General features: G+C 36.9%; 1 protein-coding gene across 2 annotated transcripts in view; it reads left to right on the forward strand.

Moving 5' to 3' along the window:
- Window positions 1-11316, forward strand: part of BRCA2 (BRCA2 DNA repair associated) — a 66020-nt gene extending 54704 nt beyond the window's left edge. For both annotated transcript variants that reach the window (XM_070577928.1, XM_070577929.1), the window contains 3 exons: window positions 4653-4897; window positions 6527-6673; window positions 8075-11316. In XM_070577928.1, the coding sequence (XP_070434029.1) occupies window positions 4653-4897; window positions 6527-6673; window positions 8075-8713 (1031 nt within the window). In that variant the 3' untranslated portion in view covers window positions 8714-11316. The remainder of the gene's footprint in view (window positions 1-4652; window positions 4898-6526; window positions 6674-8074) is intronic.
- The last annotated feature ends 51 nt before the right edge of the window (window positions 11317-11367 follow it).

Genomic DNA, 11367 nt, shown 5'->3' on the forward strand with positions numbered 1-11367 from the left:
AGGATATTCCTCGTTTGTATGTTTTTGGGGAACATTTCTTTCTTTTTTTAGTTGGTTTTATATTAAGTGTTAGAGGAAGAAAATTCTATTAGAAAGTTTCAAAGTGCCACTGTAAGCCAGAAGTACTGGTTATCTAATACCCAAGTCTAATCATGATGTTTCCTCACTTAAAATGTTTAGTGGCTCCCTGTCCCTTAGAAAATGAAACCCGAACTCTTTCATATGCCTGAAAAACCCTTCAGCTTCCTGCCTTAAACCACCACCCCACACACTTCGGCTAAACTGCACAGTTTCATATTCCTAACACATTAGTCATACATTGCTTAATGATGGAGATACATTATAAGAAATGCATCGTTAGACGATTTCATCATTGTGCAAATATCATAGAGTGTACTTACAGAAACCTAGATGGTATATAGCCTACTACATGCCTAGGCTCTATGGTCCTAATTTTATGGGACTGCTGGCATCTGTGCAGTCCATGGTTGACTGAAACGTTATGTGGCCCGTGACTGTATAACATTTAATACTTCCTACCTTTAAAAATCCATTCACTTTGCTTAGAATGCCCTTTGTCCTCCCCATCTTGATGAGTTTTTTCCATTAGTTATTCAGCTTACATGTTACATGCCTAGCCAGATGCTTATAGTCGGGGTTAGGTCTCCCTCCAGCTTTTAAAGCATTTTGTGTTTGTTTCAGCACACAGTCCGTGGTCCTGTCTCTACATCTCTGAACCTCAGCCCCAACCCCCAGTAATACTGTGATCTCATCAAAGACAGGGACTCTGTTTTAGGTTCTTTCTATCCCCACTTCTAACATAATGGTGGGGGTAATTGTTGAAAACTTCAGGGATATACAATTTGAAAAAGTCCTCATAGTAACTGTTCATTTTGCTGTTATCATCTCACTGTACGGATGGGGAAACTGAAGCTCAGAGAGGTTAACTAACCTGCCTGAGGTCACAATTATATAAGTGGATTTGAGCCCTTGCTTTCAGGCTTTAAAGCTTATATGTTTTTTCTTACACTTCACACTGACGAAACAATACCAAGCCCAACATTTGAGAGTTGGGCTTAAAACAGGAACTTCTATATTTTCAGTCTATTTTGTTACTATGTTATAGAAATCCTGTGATATAAAATAAATCCATGAAATAAGATCAGTTCTTAGGTTGGGTTCCGTGAGGAACAGACGCAGAGATTTTTGTGCAGATTTATGGGAGTGCCCTCAGAGACAGCACCTGTCCGGGAGCGGAGGCAGTGGGTTGGGCAGAGGAGAAGCTGGACTGCAGTGCAGCTGCAGCAGAGGTGCAGCCGTCCCTTGGGGACTTCTAGAATTGGGATGACCCCTTAGAGTTGTGCCACCCTGAGGCAAGGGACCAGTCATTGGATGCTGGCTTCCACGAGAGAGCGGGCGTAACCTTAGGTAAGTCAGCACACCCGTGGGCTGAGGGCAAGCCCAGTGAGGACCGCTGTGTGAGTTGTCAGTGCCTCTTCTCCCAGAAACGGAGGATCACCACCTGGGCCCTGAAGAGGAAGGGGCCTGCCCCTGCACCACAACATCCGCCTAGGCAGAACCTGTGAAAGTGGTTTATAAAAAAGGGCTGAGTGCTTTATCGTTTTGATGAAATTTTCTAAAAGGAATTAAAAAGATACGAGGAATTCTCTGTAAGTTCAAAGTAGGCCTAGACTACAAAGCTGGAAAATAATTTTCTTCTTATCCTTTTATTTTCATGAAGATTTGTTTAGTGCCCACATTGTAAAAGTGTTACTTTAAAAAATTCTTCCAATTGTTGTCATTTGTACAAGATGCACGGTAGAGAAATAAGTAGTTACCACTTCGTTCATTGCATATAGTTTGATCCAGATATGAAACTTCTTATGAAAAAAATGAAATAAGACTACACTATGTTTATTTTTTTATTTTGCATTTTCTAAATGTTTTTCAGTCAACATGTATTAACTTTTATAATTGGGGAGAAGAGACATGATATTTTAAAGAAGGACATTTGGAGGAAGGGCAGGACTGCAATCAAGTTTTGAATATAATTAGAGGCAAATTCCAAAATTAGAAAATTGAACATGCTTTGGAAACTGATAATTTCTCTAAAAGCTGTATTTAATATTTAATCTGAGATTAAAATCCATTAAAGAAATCTGCTTGTAAATTTGAAAAATGAAAGAAATAACCATCATTTGCAACAGGATAAACAAATCATTATCTGAGAATGGTAGTTCTATCCATTCCTGTCATTTATAAGGGAAACATAATCTTCAGAGTAACAGGAACAAGAAACTAGAAACAGTAAGATTGAACATTTGATGCCCAGTCCAGCCCTGATTTTCCCAGTCTCAGTCCTACCCCAGCTTATCAAGTCATCCCTTCCCATTTTTGGCATTGAAATTGTTTATCTTTTTATTTTGAGCTAATTTCAAACCTTAAAAGTTGCAAAAATAAGAGTTTCCAAATATCCCTCACCCAGCCTCCCCTAATGTTAAAATCTTGCATGACCATAGTATAATTATGAAAATCAGAAAGTTAAATTGGTAGAGTTTTATTACCTACACTGTAGATTTATTTGAATTTGAAGGGTTTTTTTTAAATTTTGGTGAGGAAGATTAGCCTTGAGCTAACATCCATTGCCAATCCTCCTCTTTTGGCTGAGGAAGATTGGCCCTGAGCTAACATCCATGCCCATCTTCCTCTACTTTATATGTGGGATTCCACCACAGCATGGCTTGATAAGCAACATGTAGGTCCACACCCAGGATCCAAACTGGCAAACTTTAGGCCTCTGAAGCAGAGCACACAAACTTAACCACTACACCACTGGGCCAGCCCCAAATCTGAAGTTTTCCACGCTGTTTTCCTTTTTCTATCCCAAGATCCCACTTTCATTTAGTCATTATTTCTTCTTAGTCTCTTCCAATCTTTGACAGTTTCTCAGTCTTCCCTTGTTTTTCATGATCTTCACACTTTCAAATAGACTGATCTTGTAGCATTTCTCTAGATTTGGGTTTGTCTGATGTTTTCTCATGATTGGAATAAGGTTATGCATTTTTGGCAAAATTACCATGGAAATAATGATGTGTCTTCTGTACATCGTATCAAGGGGTTAATGATGTTGACAGTTCTTATTACTGGTAATGGCAACCTTGATCACTTGGTTACGGTGGTATCTGCTAGGTTTCTTACCTGTAAAATAACTTTCTTTCCCTTTGTAGTTAATAAATATCTTAAAGGAGATTCTTTGAGACTACGCAAATCCTATTTCACCTCAAACTTCCACCCATTAATTTTTGCATCCATCAGTTGATTTTGTTTGCAACCATTATTACTGTGATATTTGCCTGGTTTTTTGATTTATTTATTTATATCATTATGTGCTTAGAAATACTTATTTTATTCTATGGGTTAAAACTCAGTATCTTCGTTGTTTTGTTGCTCAGATTGTTTCAGTTTTGGCCATTAGGAGCTTTTTCTGGTTGACTCATAGATTCTTTTGAGCACTGCCTCACTTTTTGGCATCACAAGATGTTCTAGGTTCATCTTGTATGTTCCCAGCCCCAGTCCTGGAATCACCTACTTCTCCAAGGAACTCTGGATTCCTGTTTTGGAGAAAATGGTGTTTAGAAGCAAGATCTGATTGCTAGATATGCCCATTCCTCCAGAAGCACCATTGCTTCTAGGCCCTTTCAAGCAGAAAGAATGGGAAATATGTTTGATGTTCCATTTTGGATTCCCTCATATCTGGCTGGTTTTGTTTGTTTGTTTGTGGGATATGTGAAGAGTGTGTGAAATAACACTGTGGTTCTCAGAGTAAGAGCTACATGACAAGACAGGCACAGAGAAGTGTCACTCGCTCCTCATCCATGCTACCCCAGTGCTATTCCTCCTTTTTTTCCACCTGTACCCTATTATTGTAGTTTCTAGTTTATCCTTCCTGTGTTTTGCACAAATGGACAGATATACATTTTCTTATATCCCTGTCTTTCTTATGTGAAGGATAACAAACTATAGTCTTTCTTTGGTGCTTTTCTTTTTTCACTTAACAGCTTGTTTGGAAATCACTTCAATGAGAACTTCCTCATTCTTCTGTCCAGCTGCATAGTATACCACTGTATGGATGTACCATAGTTTAGCCAACTACTCTCTTGGGTATGAGTTAATATACATTGTTTTTAATAGTTTATCATTACAAACAGTGCTTCAGTGAATAACCTCATACACCAAGTGTTTTCATGAACCTTGTTGTATTTTACTATTATTGGAAATATATCTTCAGAGTTGAGTACTAGAAATGAGATTGCCAGATGGAAAGGTAGGTGCATATGTTGGCTTGCTAGTTATTACCAAAGTTTTCTCCAGAAGCTTGCACAAATTTGTCTTCCCACCTCAATGTACAAGTATACCTGCTTCCCTGTGGCCTCGGGAACAGAATGTGTTGTCACATTGGCATTGAAATTTAGCACTATAAGCAACAGGTCATTGTGGAAATCCTGAGCTTTCTCTAAATTTATTTATTTTGATTTGTTTTTACCATTAGCATACCAAAATAAATGAGCATATTAGAGATTCCTTGCATTTTTAAATTTATCTAACATGCATAATTAAGTGGGTTTTTAGTTCTTGTTTTTTTTTCATTTTAGGTCTTTCTCCTTTGGTCTATTTGTCAGATGAATGCCATAATTTTTTGGCAATAAAGTTTTGGATAGATCTTAATGAAGACTTTATTAAGCCTCACATGTTAATTGTTGCAAGCAACCTCCAGTGGCGACCAGAATCCAACTCAGGAATTCCTACTTTATTTGCTGGAGACTTTTCCACGTTTTCTGCCAGTCCAAAAGAGGGCCATTTTCAAGAGACATTCCACAAAATGAAAAATACTATGGAGGTAAAATTAGTTTTCAGCATTACCATGCATTTTGGTATTTTCCTGTTTTGGCAGTCAAATATCAAAGGAAGTAGCAGCTTTTATGAAAATCAGATAGTTGAGATATAATGTAAGGTGAGGTTGCATCACATTAATTGCTCGTGAACCTGAGGAGATGGGGTGGGTGACAGCTACCAGGGAGAAAAGAATGATTTGAAGGGAATTGAGTTAGAAATTGTGGGAAGGATGTTCACCGCTACAGACTGTAGGCAAACTGGAAATTGGCAACAAGGATAATAGGAGTTACCTGTGGTTCAAAGTAATTGACAGTGTGATCAGTTATTAATATGCAGACTCCAAATTTACATTTTAAACTCCTTATCTAGTATTTTATAAAGTTTATACCTGCCTTTGATTTGAAATAATCCCAAATAGGAGAACACTAAAATTATTTTCCCTGGATCCTGTAGGCATTTTATACTTAAATCTATAATACATAATATAATAATATTAGCTAAAGTGTACTGAGTGCTTACTGTCTGTCAGGTCTTGTTCTAAGCTTGTCTCATTTAATTCTTCCGCCACCCCTATGAGCTAGAGAACTGTTTTTCCATTTTATCGATGAGAAACACAGAGGTTAAGTCACACAGCCAAACTAGTAGAACCAGGATTCATACTTAAGCTATCTGAATTCAGAGCCCAGACTATTACCTACAATGCAATGCTGCCTTCCAGTAAAATTTTGGATTTTATAAATTGCTAACTAGTAAAGAAACTACAAAAGATAGGCCTCTTAGTTCGGTAGGTAGTTCTGTAGCTTAGTATTTGAAATATGTGTTATTCAGAATTTATATAAATAAAATTATAGTTTAAAAACATTCGAGTAGCTGTAAAAGGAGGTTTGTGTAATATTTTACCTAAAGACTTGGTACACATAGTGAAGAATAACACCCTGCTTCATCTCGTTTCTAAATAGGGGATGGAGTGGGGGTTGCATTCATCATTTGGCTCCCATACAGAGTGCCCACTGTTTACATCCCAGGTTTTCTCTGAGACCATTCAAGGGCAGCACAGAGACAACTAACTGTCATTTACACAGCATTTTAAAGTTTTACAAAATATTTTCATGAATTAGGTTAAACCATATGAAATTGCTGGTGTCTGACCATTTGTGACTTATGAAATAATAGTTTCATGTGGTTTACCCTGTACGTATTTCAGTTAGTTCTTGCAACAGATGTAGGCAGTTCCCTCATTTTACTACCAACTTAGGAGAACTCTGTAGATGTTAGATGATGTACAGCTCTGAGGTAGTGAACAGAGCAGAATGTGAGCCCCAGACTTCCATCTCCAAACCCAGGATCATGTGATGCCTTGCTGTTCAACAAGATGGTTGGAAAGATCTCTTACATCTTTCCTCCCTGACACACGCATACACACTCCCTCCCCCTTCGCTCCCTCTCTCCCTCCAACAACTAAGTTCTGCTAAATCACTGATGTTGGTTTTGCATTTTTGCATTGGCATATTGTTTCACAGTTCTATCAAATTTTCAGTGTCGAATTTTTATTTCTGATTTTAAAGGTAACACTGAAAACATGAATATGTAGGTTTTCATTTTACAAAACAGCTTTTCCAATTTATTTTCTTAGAATATTGATATATTTTGCAATGATGCAGAAAACAAGCTTATGCATGTACTTAATGCAAATGATGCCAAGTGGTCCACCCCAACTAAAGACTATACTTCAGAGCCACACACTGCTCAAACAGTCCTTGGTATGGGAAATAAGTTTCTGGTAAGTTAATGGAAATTTAAAAAATTTTATAAATGTTACATCTGGAGACAACAGTATACTCTGGTGTATAGCTAGTAAACATGATAAAGTGTAATTAAACGTAATTTGAAAGTTTGATTAATTGTTATATGGCTCATATAGGTATAGGTTATCTGGAAATTATATTTTGTTTATTGAAGCCAGAATGTAAGTCTTTAGGGGCAGATTTTACAAACAGTTGCTTTCATTTTTAGCATTCCAAGTACATGTGATTGAAAAGACTTTTTGCCTGTGTCTTTCTGATAGGAGGACTATTCAATACAATTAGGGTTGTTTCTAAGTTCAGTTTGATTTAACTCTTTATTTATATATTTTTTTTTTTTTTTGAGGAAGATTAGCCCTGAGCTAACTACTGCCAATCCTCCTCTTTTTGCTGAGGAAGACTGGCCCTGAGCTAACATCCATGCCCATCTTCCTCTATTTTATACGTGGGACGCCTACCACGGCATGGCTTTTGCCAAGTGGTGCCATGTCCGCACAGGGTATCCAAACTGGTGAACCCCAGGCTACCAAGAAGCGGAACTTGCAAACTTAACTGCTGCACCACTGGGCCAGCCCCTGATTTAACTCTTTAAATCACAATAAATGCAAATCAAGCTAAAGCCTGTAATATTAGTTAATAACTAATTCTTAAGTAGCTAACACTTGCTAATTGTATCTATATTAGCTTCTTATCGTCACAACAACCCTATGAGATAAAAATTCTTATTTCCATTTTACAAATGAGGAAACTAGCATAGAGGGGTTAAGCAATTGCCTAAAGTCACAAAGCTAGAAAAGTAGGCATTAGAACCCAGGCAGTCTGTTCTTAAAATGGTTTTAAAATGTTTATCTTAGTTTAACTTGTTAATCATAAAAGAGAAAAGATTAAAGGGTAACTTATGTCCCCTGCCTCCTTTTTTTGTCTTTTACTATAGTTAGTCTTCATCTTTCTTCCTTTTCATGTCTTTTATTCTTTTTCTGCTTAAGGAAGCTTAGCCCTGAGCTAACATCTGTGCCAGTCTTCCTCTGCTTTTTGGTTTTTGGGTTTTTTTTAATGTGTGGGTCACCGCCACAACATAGCTGACAAGTGGTATAGGTCCACACCTGGGGTCCAAACCCATGAACCCAGGCCGCTGAAGCAGAGTGCACCAAACTTAACCACTAGTTCACGGGGCCAGCCCCTTCATGTAGTTTTTATATTGTCTTATGCAAAATTACTTCTTTCTGGAATAATAACAATAATATGACTGTCTCTTGAAATTAGGCAAGTGAGAATGTGTGTATTTATGTGTTTAAATATTTTTAATGAAAAGCTAACGTGGTTTTGTTTTACATATTAGCATATAATTATATAGAGTGTTTTTGTATTTTTTTAATTAGATGTCTTCTCCCAATAGTGAGATGAATTACCAAAGTCCTTTATCACTTTGTAAGCCAAAAGGGAAGTCTGTTTCCACACCTCTGTCAGCCCCAATGACTTTAAAGTCTTGTAAAGAGGAGATGGAGATTGATGACCCAAAGAACTGCAAAAGGAGAAGAGCCTTGGATTTCTTGAGTAGACTGCCTTTACCTCCACCTGTTAGTCCCATTTGTACATTTGTTTCTCCAGCTGCACAGAAGGCATTCCAGCCACCACGGAGTTGTGGCACCAAATATGAAACACCTATAAAGAAAAAAGGACTGAATTCTCCTGAGATGACTCCACTTAAAAAAGTTAATGACATTTCTCTTTTGGAAGGTGATTCAATAGCTGATGAAGAACTTGCATTGATAAATACCCAAGCCCTTTTGTCTGGTTCAGCAGGAGAAAATCAACTTATGTCTATCAGTGAATCCACTAGGACCACCCCCACCTGCTCACAAGATTGTCTCGGACTGAAAAGGCATTGTTCTACATCTGTGGTCAAGGAACAGGAGAAGTCCCAAGTCAGTACCAAAGAACGTGAGACTAACACGCAGGACACAAGAACAGTAAAAATTATATCTAAGAGACTGCAAAGGCGACAAAAACAAAAATGACAGTAAATTAGTTACTGACTCTTAACCTTTCCAGTTCCTGTAATATACAGTTTCAAACTACGCATCAGTATTTGCATAATGAAAAAAGAAATAGTTCCAAATTCACCTACGTGCTTGTATATCACAGGAATGCTCTTTGCCTGCTTCTATATTGATAGACTTTTATTTCAGTTATAGATCTGAGAAATGTATATTTATTAACTAATCAAGAAAAAAATCTTTAAATCTTTATGATTGGATTGGATCACTACAAGTATTTTACAAACTATTTACAAAGTAAACACCTTTTTCTTTTAGATTGTGTCCGTAATTAAATGAAACTAGGTTTCTAAGTATAGTTATTTTGACTCACATAATTCCTTTTAGTCTAGTTTCTATGTTAGGTTTCTTGGAGTTTTTTTAAAAGTTACCCACAATGAACCAATTTTCCTTAAGGCCTGTGTTGTTTCTACTGTAATTCTATCCTGATCAAAAGTCAGGATGAATAAGACATTACAGTGGTGTTTTCTTTTGAGCAGTTCTTTTTTATGATTCCATTGTGATCTCTCAAATGATTTCAATTAAAAGTCAGAAGCAGATTTCAGTGTTAATTTTGTTGGCCTTTTTTTTTTTAACAAAATGATTATCTGGGTTGAAACTTAAGAAAAAAATCTTTCTTTCAAATTGGCGCTGATTCTGCTTGCTTTATTTTTAGCCCTATCACAGGACTCAGCAAGTACTCCCTTTTAAACCTGCTTTTCTCTAACCACCAAAGCAGAAGATAATAGTTCAGTTTAAGATGATATTCTTATTGTTACTTTCTTATGTTTAATAGAGAAAAGAGAGAAAGCAGTTCTAATTAGGAGCTAATGGCATGGAGAAGCTCTTAAATCAGGTCTTTTAATATGTCTTAAATTTATATATAATATGTTTTCAAATCTAATTATAAATACATTTCAAAGACAAGAATAAATCTCTTTAAAAGACACTTTGTTTCTTTCCATAACTGTGATCCATATTTTTTCCTCTCCTCTAAAAATCATTAACATAATAAATAGTCCATTCTGCTATTCTTTTTAACTTAAGTGTTTTGCCAGTCTTATTAACGTGATTTAAGTTTTGGTCATAAAACAATTTGGTCTTCACATCTTAATCATTTTTCTAGTGATCCATTCTAGAACAGGGAATAAAATTTGAGTCTCAGGCAAACAGAAAGAATAAGAATTTAAGAATTTAACTTTTTTTTTAAAATCCTGGAAAAACTTCACTGCTGTTCCTCCTCCATTCCTCATTAGCATTTAAACTACCCGTTATAGAGAGATCTAGTGCACACAATCGTGTTTATAAACTGCAAATAATGTAGCCAAATGATAATCTGCTGTATGAGCAAAGTATGAAACTTGAGTATATGAGGATATTATTACCCCCAAAAAGTGACAATTTAATGATTACAAAGTCAACAGTGTACACTGAATGATAGAGGGTAAATGGTAAAAGCAGTTTGTGTTATTCAAGTCACTTAATGAGGGCGTATTGTGTATATAAAGCACTATGCCAACTCTCTGAAAGATGCAAACAATAATACGCGAAACAATACAAGTCAATGTTGAATGGTCAAAAAATTATATAAATCAAGAGCCATGGGATTTGAGAGAAAAAATAGATCGCTTCTAGCTGGGATAAATAAAGTTGGTGGCATTTAAGCAATTATCTTTATACTGGCAAACCAGGTATTTCACAAGTAATATAGGAAAAAAGTGGCAAGTAGACGGGGAGACTGTTCTAAGCTCTGTGAAAGCTCTGGATCTATGACCTGGGGCCACGTCTCCATAGTGGACTCTCACTTAGCCCAAGGGATCCCAAAGCCCTACGCAGAGAGCCTGACATCCGTCACAAGGGCTTGAATTCTGACCCTTTTGGCAACTCCCGTGGAATCAAAGGAAGGTTATTCGCAGTTTGGGCTGACACTTTCCCCCTCTGCTATCCCAAATGAGTCAAGCCGTCCAGACTGAGCAAGTTCTCCAATAACCGTATTTACTGGGATACTCAGGACTTCCTGAGCCTGGTAAACAGGAGTATTGTTATGTGGATTATCGTTATTATTATTAGAAGATTATTATGTGTTGTACTTGGAAGCATAGAATTTAGCAAAACTATAATACCTTAGATTCATTCAAATTCACTCAATTTTAGTTTTGTCAGCCAAACTTTGTTACTCAAAGGAGATAGCCATTTTTAAAATGTTAATGGAGAAAAAATTCCGGATGCATTGCTAGTAGCCATCAAGATGTTGAGTAGATTTCAATAGTGTCAGATAACGGAATGTTAACGTAATACAGTCTTTCTGATATGCACAGATCAAGTGTATATAAGTAAAAATATAAAGTTGCTTTCGCGGGGCTGGCCTGGTGGCCGAGTGGTTAAGTTCGCGCTCTCCGCTGCAGGCGGCCCAGTGTTTCGTTGGTTCGAATCATGGGCACTGGCATGGCACTGCTCATCAAACCACGCTGAGGTGGTGTCCCACATGCCACAACTAGAAGGACCCACAACTAAGAATGTACAACTATGTACCGGGGGGCTTTGGGGAGAAAAAGGAAAAAATAAAATCTTTAAAAGAAAATAAAGTTGCTTTCGTCTTTTATGTCTCCTAATTATTAAAGAAGACTGGTAAATAA

Source organism: Equus przewalskii, chromosome 16 (genome assembly GCF_037783145.1).
Source record: "Equus przewalskii isolate Varuska chromosome 16, EquPr2, whole genome shotgun sequence".
In the NCBI taxonomy this organism is placed as follows: domain Eukaryota; kingdom Metazoa; phylum Chordata; class Mammalia; order Perissodactyla; family Equidae; genus Equus; species Equus przewalskii.